Below are 12,809 nucleotides of genomic sequence, written 5' to 3'. Positions count from 1 at the left end.
AGCATTTTGAAAGCCTGTGGGTAAGAATCAGAGACCAAGGCAACAATGGGAACCCTTGTAGTTATACTCCTGGCTGACTGATCAAGTGGAGCCTTTTTTGCTCCAGCCACAGGAGGCATTGCACTTGTAGACTCATCCTGCTATGGGACCTCAACCATCCCAGCATCTGCTGAAAAAGTAGCAGGTGACCAGGAGGCTGTTGGAAAGCACTAAGGATAGCTTGTCAAGCCAGGTAATAAACAGCTCTACCAGATGGGATGAGATACTGGACCTGCCGGTCACCAATACAAGTGAGCCAATCGATGATGTCAGGACAGGAGGCAGCCTGGGCTGCAGTGATCAAGCAGTCCAGGAGTTTGAAGTCCTGAGAGACATGGGTCAAATGAAGAGCAATGAAGAATGAATTTTAGGAAAGCAAACTGCCTACTGTTCAAGGAGTTAGTCAATAGCACCCCCTGGGGAACTGCCCTCAGGGACAAGGAAGAAGATCTTTTAGGAAATTTTCTAGAGCACAAGAGCTCGTGATCCTCAGGACTGGAAGGCAAGAAACCAGTATGGATGAGTTGAGACCAGCAGGTCAAACTAAAAAGCAAGAGGATAATGCAGAGGCAGTGTATCCTGGCAATAGTACGGAGACGCTACCTGGTTGTGTAGGGATAGGGTCAGTAAGGCCAAGGTGCAGCTGAAGTTGAACTTGGCAAGGGACACCAAGAATAACAAGAAGAGCTTCCACAGGTATGTTAGTCAGAAAAGGAAGGTCAAAGCAAGTGTACTTCTTTGATGAACAAGACTGGCAAAGTAATAACAGACGAGAAGAAGGTTGATGTACTTAACAACTATTTTGCCTCACCCTTCAATGGCAACCTCTTGAGTAGATGGACCACAAAACAGGAACTGGGAAGGCAAAATAGCTCACCCTGTAAGAGAAGGTGAGGTTTGTGACCACCTGAGAAACCTGAATATACCCAAGTCTATGAGACCTGACAAGATGCACCCCAGAGTCCTGAAGAATTGGCTGATGTAGCTGCCAAGCCACTCTCCATGACATTTGAAAAGTCATGGCAGTCAGATGAAGGCCCAGGTAACAGAAAAAAGGGAAGCATTGCACCCATTTTTCAAAAGGGTGAGAAGGAGGACTCTAGGAGTTACTGACCTGTCAGCCACACCTCTGTACGTGCAAACATCATGGAGCAGATCCTCCTAGAAGCTCTGCTAAGGCACATGGAGCACAAGGAAGTGATTCAAGACATCCAGTACAGCTTCTCCAAGTTCTGTTTAACCAACCTAGTGGCCTTCCCTTGTCCACTGATGGAGTCACTTCATCATGGAAGGGCTACGAATATTGTCTGTCTGGACTTCTGTAAGGCCTTTGATAAAGTCCCCCCACAACATCCTTCTCTGATAATTGCACAGGTAAAATTAGACAAAGGCATCAATGAAGAAAAGTAGTGGGCATATGCATAAATAAAAAAATTCAAAAATTCAGATTCAATTTGCCTTTTGTAAAGGAAGGCAAGGAGCATAAGCAGGGGTAGGAACCCTGCACAGAAGGGCTCTGAGAGGGCCTTACTTCACCTCTGCCCAAAAAGGCCACAGCAAATCTGGTTACCACAAAACACTTTTGAGTTCTGTAGCATCCCTGCCACTCACTAGGGCCTTGGGAGACATCTCTGACTCTGATGTAAAATACTGTCTGGAGCTTACCCTTCTTGACACATCAGCAGCTCAGAAGCACTCAAAATGCAACCATGTTTCAGAAATTATTCATAAATAAAATAGAGAACAAAACATTGAACACTGTTACTGTACAACAGCATCTTGAATACTGGCTGAAGTTCCAATTCTGCAAGCCTTCCTTCCCAAGAGGATACACTAAAACAGGAAAAATTACAGAGGGGATAAAATGTTGACTGAAAGCACAGAGCAGCTTCAGGAATAGAAGCAGTAAAATGTTTCCACTTGAAAAAAAGAGATCATTAAAGAGAAAAGTCCTAGGAGATATGAAGGAAAATACAAAAATAAAGGGATAAATGAACCAATGAAACTGGGCAGGCGGATTGAACAACAGGTTTATACAACACATATACCTACAATACCTACAATATGTAGGTAAGCTCAGAATCCCCTTGCTATGTCTAAGAACTCCACAAACAGCTCGTCTCAGGATACTGGTCACACTTTGAAATGCAAACCTGTGATGGCTATTATACAGAATCCAGCTGGACATCAGGAAGTCCCTTAGCTGAAAGGAATTGCTAAGACTGGAAGAGTATTCCAGAGAACTGCTGCTATGCATGTTACATTCTTTTCTTCTCTAGATGAATGGCTTTTAACAGAGATCGATTAACAGGCTAAGTAGACCTTTGGTCTACAATCTACTCTAGAAAAAGCCTTGGGATGCTTCTTGTTGACTTACTAAGCAAAATTATATTCAATTATCCCAAACACTAAAAATCCTCCAAAAATGTTACAACATCAGTAACACAGTAAGAGAAAAAAAATCTAAACTAAACAAAATATGTGCCCCAGAATCCAAACCCTGGGAGCTGAATCTGCACTCACGTGGAACCCTGAGGTAGTGTCATCTGTCAGTATCTGAACAAGATACAGAAAGACATAAGCAGAAGTGCTTGCTCTCAAGTCCATTACATTGACAGAAAAACCTTGTTCTTTCTTAGACCACAGACACCGCCACAAATCCTCGTGTTCCATCCAAGGCTCTTGGATACAGCTTGGTCAGCTGCTCCACAAGCTGAAATTGTGCAAGTAGACAGCCCCAAGAAGGAACTAAAAGCACAGTAAACCTCAAGCTCCTTTGGACACAAACTAGGCCTGATGTCACCACCTCCAACCACACCCCGTGGCCTCCCTGGAGTATCTTCAGTGCCTTCAAGGCTTTCCATGCTCACAAACCCGGGTTTCGGGAGAAAAAAAGAAAGGTGGAATCTTCTTTTAAAGCAGTAGCTTGACTGTGTTTGGATCCTATGTCTTGAGGGAAGTCTATTATCTCCTGTCCCAGCAACCCAACCTATTCCAAGCAAACAATGGAATGACAGTGTTTGGGATCCCTTCTGGCCAGACTGTGGTGGCATCCTTAAATCTCTCCTCTGTAATGAGCTTGAAAGAGAGACAGAAGTAATAGTAGTGAATATAAAATTATGCAATAACCTACTCTTCCACTACACACAGTTCTCAAAGCAAATTTGGTCTGAAAGAAGCAACATCTGACCATCAGCATAGACAGGGAAGCTTCAGTAATGAGCTAGATGTCAAGTGAACACAGCAAATCAGACAAAAAATTAAAAGTTGCATTTGCAAAGTCATACTTAAAATGTGGCCACATGACAAGCCAGACACCCCGAGAACACTCCAAGTACAATACAGACTCAATGGACTGGAAGGAATTTGGTAGAAGAAACTCTGAAGCTGAAGAAGAATTCAACTCTACTGCTATGAACTGTAAAAACAGAGAGAAACCCAGAAAACCAGGTATTTTTTCCTCATCTATCGCAGAAGACAAACAAAGAGTTAAAATCAATTTGGTACAATTGGTCATTGAAGTGACTGGTAAGGGGCAACTCAGTTGTCCAAACAAAGGAATGAGGGAGGTGATCCAAGGGAAAACACCATCACTTTACATGCACAACTTTCTACAACAAAGGTATTTGTAAAATCTCTTACGGCTATCAAAAGTCTAAAGAACAGGAATCAACTGGATTCTCATTACCTACCAAGTGAAGATACTTCTTACAATGATACCTTAATCAAAACAGAGAAAGATCTTGCAGAACACAAGAGGCGAACCAAATTCCCAGTTACTACTGTTGTTCTCTTCTGGAGTTTGCTTTAAAAGCCAAGCAAGAAGAGCACTTGCTATCCCAAGACAAGAGAAACAACCCTAAAGGCCACATGATGCCAACTGCCATGCAAAATATACTATCCAAAATAAATGCCAAGACTGCTGGCCTGAGGCTTTGAAGGGGAAAAACAGTCCCAACAGGAACATCCCAGTAGGGCTGGGTGGGATTCACCTCACTGCACTTCAGGGGGTTTTATGACTGACCTAGTCACCAGAGGGGCTTTTCATGGTTGACAAAAGCTGAGCTAACCGAGTCCACAAACACCAGTGCACAGGTCGTCTGACCACATGCAGGCCTATGGTATTGGCTGTGCTTCAATAGGCTTTACACCGACTCACCCAAATGCAGATGCCTACACTACTGCTATTTCATATTTGGACAGCTGTTTTAGGGCAAAGTCCAAAAATATCTCCGATAGCTGACTTTAAAAAGAGGGCCCAGCATAGAAAATGAGTATCCAGTGATATAGTAAAGTTTACAGAGAAAACATGAAATACTTTATCATAAATCAACTAACTAGTCAGGAAAAAAAAAGACAAGGGAGGGAAACACTTAAGTCCTTTTATAACCACTTAGTTGCAAATGAAGAGAGATGAGAGACTTACAGTAGGCCTGTAGTGGCACCACCAGATTAAAACCTATTTTATGGCCGACAACATTGATAAAAAGGTGATGTACATAATGACCCCGCTCAGGAAAAATCTGTAATTCCCAAATCTTATCTATTAAAATAGGTACCAAAATTAAATTAGAAGCAAAAATTGATTTTTGCCACCACATACATTAATTTTAAAATGAAGTTTCTACTGCTAAACAGTATTTGATTACAAAGCTTCCCATGGGAATGGGAATTGAAATAATGGCTACTACTTGGCTTCAGGAACTGGTTCATTATGCCAGTTCTCTGTGAAGCAAACTGAACAGCAGTTTTTAAAAATTTAATCAGTACAAGGTCTTTTCCCAGCACATTTGCATTGAGCATCATGTATTTTCAAGGCAACACTGCTTCCATATTCCCAAACTGCTCATGGCCACCCTTTCCCTTTTCTTCCATTCCTCCCATCAGTCGTACAGTGAACCAGGCTACAAAAATGATGAATTAACCCTCCTTGGGTGGATCAATTTTAATCGAGATCATTTTCTCAATCCAGTTTACCAAGCAGCTGCACACACGCGTGTCCACGTAAGGGGAGGTACAACAGGACAAAGCAGGCACAGCCATTTGTTTGAGCCTCAAATCACATGATATCCATCTTACATCTACAAATACACTTGTGTATATTCTGCTGGAATTATGTGCTCTGACCAGCTCTACCAACAAGCTGAAGGATTTTCCCTGTGACAAGCCAGTATCTTCTCACTGATCTGCTTCCAAAAGGCATTTTAAGAAGCATCATTTGTATAATTTCCACAGCAAATATATATTTAAAAAAAAAGGAATACTCTCCTCACCTTTTGTTGAACTCCTCAAGTTCTGCTCTCAGTTTTCCTATTTCAATTTGTAATCTAGCCCTCTCTTTGGCAGTTTCATCCAGAACTCTTCGAGCATCAGCCAGTTCAGACTCATAGAGACTCTTGATTCCGCTCACCTAAGGGGAAAAAAAAAATGAGAACATCCCAACGACTATCAAAGAACTGAAACATAGGACCAGGTTACCCATAAGTTTCTTTGAAAAATGGTGTACGATATGATTTCTGCCATTTAAGAACAATCTATATTGAACATCTTCAATTAACGAGCAGTCCCAAAGATTTAGTTTTTATTACCATTGCAACAAAACATGCTATGCTTGAAATGTGCAAGCCTTCCCAAGAGACAAACTGAACTAGATCAGTGCACCCTACAATCTCAGCTTCAATTATTTGCCCTTATTCCCAATATTGCTGCTTTGAGAGATTGTTTTAAACACTTGAGGACAATTTGTGGACTATGAGGCCAAGGGCCCATTTTGACTCTGCTGCTCTTGCACTACAAAGCTACGGAGAATCTGAAACCAGATGAACTACAGAAATGTGAACTGTTCAGAAATGAGCTTCCACTCTTGTTCTCTACCTCAGAGGATAAAGAATTACAGACTTCTCCCTGTCCCAAAATAATATATCATATAATCAGTGACACAGACTGTATGAGGCACCTCAAAGTCTTCTATACCTTTATATTTTTTGGAACACAAGATTATTTGAAAGGTGTATCAGCTAAAATGTACAGACCATGTAAAATTGTTGCTTTTGCTTCTGTGAAAGGATACCAGAACAACTTTCACAGAATCACAGAATATGCTGAGTTAGGCCTGTCAGGAGCATCGAGTCCAGCTCTTGGCCCTGCACAGGGCACCCCAACAATATCACACCGTGCCTGAGAGTGTTGTCCAAATGCTCCTTGAGCTCTGGCAACCTTGTGAGCACTTCCCTGGGGAGCCTGTCCAGTGCCCAACCACCTCCTGGGAAAAAACCTTCTCCTGATATCCAGCCTAAACCTTCTCTGACTCAGCTTCATGCTGTTTCCTCAAGCTCTGTCATTGGTCACAAGACTGTACAGACTGGTACCTGCCCATCATGAGGAGGCTGAAGATGGCATTGAGGTGTCCCCTCAGTCTCCCCTTCTCCAGGCTGAACAAACCAAGTGCCCTCAGCAGCTCCTTTAGACCCTTCCCCATCCTTGTGGCCCTTCTTTGGACACTCTCTATTAGCTTAATGTCTTTTTTATATGGTGGTGCCCAAAACTATCCCCTCCCTCGCCAAGTTGGCCTGATGCCCCCCAGGACACGGCTGGCCCTCCTGGCTCCAGGGCACTGCTGACTCAGATCCAACTTGCCATTGACCAGGACCCCCAGGTCCCTTTCTGTAGCTCCTCTTCAGCCTCTTGTTCCCCAGTCCATCCACACAGCCACGGCTGCCCTGTCCCAGGGGCAGTATCTGGCACTTGCCCTTCTTAAACTTCACACAGTTGGTGATTTCCCATCTATCTGATTTGTTGATGTTTCTCTGGAGGGCCTCTCTGCCCTTGCAGGAGTTGACAGCTCCTTCCAATTTAGTGTCATTGGCAAACTTTCTTAGTATTCCTTTGAGTCCTGCATCCAAGAGTCATTGATGAAGATGTTGAAGAGAACTGGGCTGAGGCTGGATCCCTATGGAACCCCACTAGTGACCAATGTCAGCCTGACATCACCCCAGTCACTATAACCCTTTGTGCTCAACGCCTGAGCCAGCTGCTCACCCATAATGTGACATGGCTATCCAGCTGTATACTGGACATTTAGTCAGGTGGATCCTGTCTCTCTGAAGCAGTTGTGAATCCTGAAAGACAGTTCCATGGTCACAGAATTACAGAACAACAGGGTTGGGTTGGAAGAGACCTTAAAGCCCATCTCATTCCACCCCCTGCCATGTGCAGGGACACCTTCCACTATCCCAGGTTGTTCCAAGCCCCAATCTGACTTGAACATTTCCAGGAATAGGGCAGCAACAGCTTCTCTGGGCAACCTGTGCCAGGGCCTCGCCACCCTCACAGGGAAGAGTTTGTTCCTAATAACCCACATAACCCTGCCCTCTGGCAGTGGAAGCCATTCCCACTTGTCTTGTTATTCGAGACCCTTGTCCAAAGTCCCTCTCCAGACCTCTTGGAGCTCCTTCAGGCACTGGAAGGGGCTCTAAAGTCTCCCCAGAGCCTTCTCCTCTCCAGACTGAAGAATCCCAACTCTCTCTGCCCATCTCCATAGCAGAGACGTTTCAGGTTTTGAAGCATCTCTGCAATGTCCCCTGGACTCCCTCCAGCAGCTCCACGACCTTCTGATGGTGTTCCCCAGGGCTGGGGCAGCTCTGCAGGTGGGGTCTCAGCTGAACAGGTCAGAGGTGCAGAATCGCTCCCTCCCCTGCTGCCCACACTGGGGGCTCAGCCCAGCACAGGGGGGGTTTCTGGGGACCAGTGCTTATGGCTGGGGCAGGTTGAGCTTCTCATCCACCACCACCCCTAAGTCCTTCACTCCAAAGCTACTCTCAATCCATTCTCCACCCAGCCTCTATTTGTGCTTGGGGTTTGTTGTAGAATCCAAAACCCTGTTGCCACCAGCAGTTGTGCAATCCAGAGTTGCTCCGCAGGATCTGCTCAGCTATCCTCAAGCCCTTCACTCTCCCCACACCACCTGGGCCCTGATGCCACTGACAATCACTGTCTTGGTTTGAAAGACAGGTGCCTGCCAAGGAAGGCAGGAACTTCCCTTGGAATACAAAATGTGACCTCCTTCCTTCCAAATTATTGTAACTTTGAAATTAAGGGGCTTTCAGGCAAAGATATGTGAAAAGGAGCAGGAGTTCTTTACTGTGTATCTAGCTGTGTACAAGGAGATGAACAAACAGCGGCGGCAGCACCAACGAGCAGCAGCAGAGCCCAGGGCCAGCCGCTGCCGGCTGCCGGCACCTTCCCCTCGGCGCAGCTCCGCTCGCGGCCGCCAGGGGCGCTGCTGGCTCCCGGCCGGGCGGGGCGGGGGCGCTGATTCCCCCGCGCCTGCAGGGGGCGCTGTGGCGCGAGCGCGGCCGCCTCTCCACACGGCAATGGCGGCTGAGGCGGCGGCAGAGGGAGAGAAGGGGCTTTCCTTGACAGACTCGCTGGGGTGGCCGGGCTCAGCGGCACTCGGGAAGCTGAATGGACTGCAGCAGGAACCTCGCAGCAGCAGGCTGGAACGGCAGAGGCGGGCACACCCCGGAGTGACAAACAAAGTGTAGCAAAAAATCTGGAGCAGTGGGAAGGAACTGCAGTGGTCAGGCAGACCCAGGGTGTCGCGTTAAATCATAGCAAAAAGCAGGAAGCACCAGCAGAAAGCAGCGGGGCTGGGTAGAAGCAGCCAGGAGATGCTCCCTTGGAGGGGCTCAGGGGCCCGGGTTTTCCCCTGAGGCACCCACGTAGATGGTGAGGGTCCTTCCCAGGGAAGTGAGGCATTGATAAGGTCCCAGTGCAAAGGCTGCTCTTACGAGCAAAGGCTCACCCACAGTAAGGAGAAAGCAGTGCAAGACAGAGCTCTGCAGTGGCAGTGAATTCTCCCCGCAGTAGCAGCAGCCCAACCATCTCCCTTCCGACCCCAAGAGTGAGCAAGGAGCTGAGCCCAGCCCCTGACCCCCAGCCAAAACCTTGCGGTATCTCTGCATTTCCCAAGAGAAAGCCCCCCAGCTTAGAGACTCCAGCCAGCTGCACCCCTTCCGCCCATCCTGGCCACATCTTTTGTCTCTCAGGTATCTATCACTCTGGTCTCTTAGGAAACAAATGGGAGAAAAATTCCCTAAGAGAAAGAAAGAAAGAAAGAGAAAAAAAAAAAAAAAAAAAAAAAGGACAAGTCCTAACCTCCAACAATCAGCCAGAGCCATGTAGTTATGTTTGATACTCTTCAGGTCCCTCTTGTCACTAGCACTGGTCCCTTTGTGGAAAAGCAGAAGGGATAAAATCCATATGGCCATGTGAGCCTCAGCAGCCTCTCTACAATGTCCAGAACACAAGCCCTGGCAGGCAGCAACAAACCTTCCCAGATGACAGGTTCAGCCAGCAAATGGGTCCCTCCACTGTGAAAATGTAAACCGCATCTGATGATGATGGAAAAAGTAGAACTAAAAACTTGAAAATGGAGTTCAGCAGAAAACAGAAGGACATGCTGCAGCCCAATCCACTTCATGTCCATGTGCACCCAAACATAACTCTTCCTGCAGAGACCAACCTCGACACCCATATTGCATAACAAATGTTGCTTTCACTTTTCCCCCCCCTCTTTTGCTAGCAAAAGAGCCTGGAAGGTTTTAATTGGCCAACACAGGGAACAAGGAAATAGAAAAGAGAAAACAGAGATGTTTCCATAGCCAACTCTGAAAGACACAACTGCTGGATGCTCTCACGTACCTGCGCCGGGAGCATTCAAAGCTCACTAGGCAGTGGGTCAATGGCAGACACACCGACACAGACCCTCCCAAAGCAACCGCTTGAGAAAAGCTGCAAGATGTCACTCAGTGAAGACTTGAAACATGTCAAGAAGGCACTGAACCAACGTGCTAGGCAAGAAACATGCTCCAGCCAATCACAAGTGACTCCAGACAAATTTGGTGATGAAACATTAATCTCATTAGCACACATTAATGTGTAAAACAGAAGTGTATTCCCACCAGGTGTGGCTCAGTACAGTCTTATTTAGCCAGTTAAAGATTGACAAAGGACTGCCAGTCAGCTATGGCTCAGACTCTCCAAGAATATCAGTCAAGCTCTCAAGAACAATGAAGATGTGTATGTCACCTCCCAGATGATGTCTACAGTGCCAGAAAACCATTTAACCCAGTATTTTAGAGGCTGCAACTTGAGTGACCCAACATCCAGAGCAGCATCTGAGCATGTATTTTGCAGGTGGCAACTAGGCAACATCAGACCCTAATATCCTGGTCATGACAGTAGCTCTGGTCACCACACATGGTGCACACAAAAGGGCACGGTAGCACCAACACTGGCAGGTAAGAGGAAACCAGGTGAGATTGCAGCCATCTGCACTCACACCCACAGAGCTGGAAAGACACAGGCAAAGAGGGAACCCCCATAGATACTGCTTTTGTCACAAGGGCAATTGCTGTCAGCAGCTGACATTCCCAGGGATCTTATCTTATTTATCTCTCTAATTCTCCTTTCAGAGGGTGAGCACAGTGGGGTGTCCTCAGAACAGTGCAGTAATCCCTCCCATCCCCATCAAAACATCTGTTCTGGAAGGCTGCAACCATAAGCACTGCAGGAGAGGGCAGGGAGTTAGTAAAAGGGAATTGAGGAGAGCTCTAGGACTCTCCTCTTAGCTCTCCCAGTATCTCCCCTCCCAGCCTCACAAATCAGGTTATTGCAACAGTGACCCCAATAGTGAAAACAATATCAATCATGTACTAGGGATGTAGAAAAACAAGGGGATGAACTCAATTTCTCTTCTGTCACAGGCCAACCTACACAAGGGCAGTGATGGAGCAGAACAAACAGAGAAGGAATGAGGAGTTAGAGGTTCCCCCAGCTACATCTGCAAACTTTTTTTGCATTTGTCTGAGGGCTTACTGCATACACTTTTTATTTGTCTAGGCACCTATTGCATACAAGTAAAGGTAAAGCAGCATTGGACAGGGTAGGAAAAAGGCTATAATTGATAAAGAACTAAAGATGAATCAACTGCAAAGCTCCTTTTCTCTGCTATTAAGAGATGGCAGCCCTGTGTTCATCAAAAAGAACAATAGGAATGATATTGTTGAAAGGCCATGCTGAGAGTGCCACACAGAACAGCAAACGGCTGCTTTCTGCAATCTTGTTCAAATTGGTGGTTGAAACAAGGAAAAAGAACATCCTGATCAGCTAATGATTAAAGAATCTTTGGCAGAACAGTGACTACAGTCCTTGCCTGAGCAGCATCAGTAGAACTTCTCTCATCTAGAAGACACTACCCTAAACTAGAGTTTTGAGCACAGATCAAAACTGTTCCCATGCATGCAGGGCGGGGGCAGGGGGTGTCAGGAACAGTCACCCGTTACTCAGGACACGTCATGTCAGTCAATAACGATCTTACCCAGCTCAAGTATGGTCCCTGTGGGATACTGGAGTGACAAGCAAAGAACATCTCTCTCATGGTACCATGGTTCTGTCTACTGCTAGCTATAGCTATCCTCAGCCTTGAGAAATTCACTTTCGATCATGGACCCCATCATCTGCTCTCTAGGCAAAAGTCTCAGGTAGTAACCAAGAGCCCATTGGTGTGCAGCCCCTCCTGCCTGCCTCCCACAATGTGCATGATACCACCTACCACAGTGGCAGATGATGTTTTCTGCCATTACCAAAGATAAGCCAAAAAATACAGAATATTCAGTCAGCTTTTATAAATAATAAATAAGATCAGACTCAAATTTACACATAGCTGAGGACAAGCAATGGGAATTTTCCTCTTGAACACTGTGGAAAAAGAAAACGGTCTCCTATAAGCATGTAGAGCTTCGACGCTTGTGTATGTAAAGATACAATAACACAGAGAGAACTGTATGCGAATTTCACTGCACTATGTTCAGCTGTGCTTCTACACAGAAGTTAGAGCTGCTTTGGGGCTTGTTGGGAGGGAGTTGCGGGATTTGGAGGGTTTATTTTTAATTAATATCTTATTTCACACTAAGCCTAATCATTTTATGAATGCAAATTCCAATGGTTAATAAGAAAACTGAATTGTCAGCAGAAAATCCAGTTTACTAGGTTGGTCCCAAAAGTGAAAGGACAGTATTCTCCCATTCCAGTAAAACCAAAATCTGGCAGCTATGTGAAGTTTTACTGCTTCCACAGTCTTAAACCAATGTCCACTATCCAGCACTAAAACAATAAAACTACAAACTTTCATTTTGTGGATATATGTAAAGAATAAATAAACCTTCCTAAAGGGATGGGGAAAGTATTTAACAAAGGTGGTCCAGTGACAAGCCAAACAGTCAGTGTCAAAGGAGAGCTCGATGAAACTGATGAAGTTTGTTAGAATGTGTCTAAGGATTAAGACCTTTTTGAAGTCTGGATGAAAATACCTGAGAAGGAAAGCTCAAGGGCAAAGAAACCAAAAGGTTCCTATCAAAATTCTCAAGTTTATTTTCCAGTTACTGCATCAGAATACTTTTCGGAGTTGCTAACACACAGAACTGCTGTTAGGAGCTGGTTTATGCTCACGTTAAAAGTCTAATGAGATTATATCTACGTTGTCTGCTTGCCCTCTTACTCTTGCTACATGTGTACTGTCAACAGAATTACATTCTGCCTTCTGCATTTCAAAGGGATACTCCTTCTAGCCTCCAGCGATATACAGCTTAGAAGTTCCCTAAATTAGATGTGGTTATTTTGCTTATAGCATGATTTCACACGGCAAGTGATGTTTCACGCTTAGAAATATCTAGTGATTTGAAAGCATGGAAGTTACAATCATTAAGTGA

The 12,809-nt window shown here is 45.3% G+C and overlaps 1 protein-coding gene across 1 annotated transcript in view; it reads right to left on the bottom strand.

The window, feature by feature from the left end:
- LMNB2 (lamin B2) overlaps window positions 1-12,809 on the bottom strand; it is a gene marked incomplete at its 5' end in the record, with an annotated part of 32,832 nt that overhangs the window by 18,634 nt on the left and 1,389 nt on the right. The window contains one exon of the mRNA XM_082297871.1: window positions 5,313-5,449. Within this exon, the coding sequence (XP_082153997.1) occupies window positions 5,313-5,449 (137 nt within the window). The remainder of the gene's footprint in view (window positions 1-5,312; window positions 5,450-12,809) is intronic.

The sequence above is a fragment of the Coloeus monedula genome, assembly GCF_965178545.1.
Source record: "Coloeus monedula genome assembly, chromosome: 27".
Lineage (NCBI taxonomy): Eukaryota > Metazoa > Chordata > Aves > Passeriformes > Corvidae > Coloeus > Coloeus monedula.
This window is presented reverse-complemented; position numbering and strand designations above follow the sequence as displayed.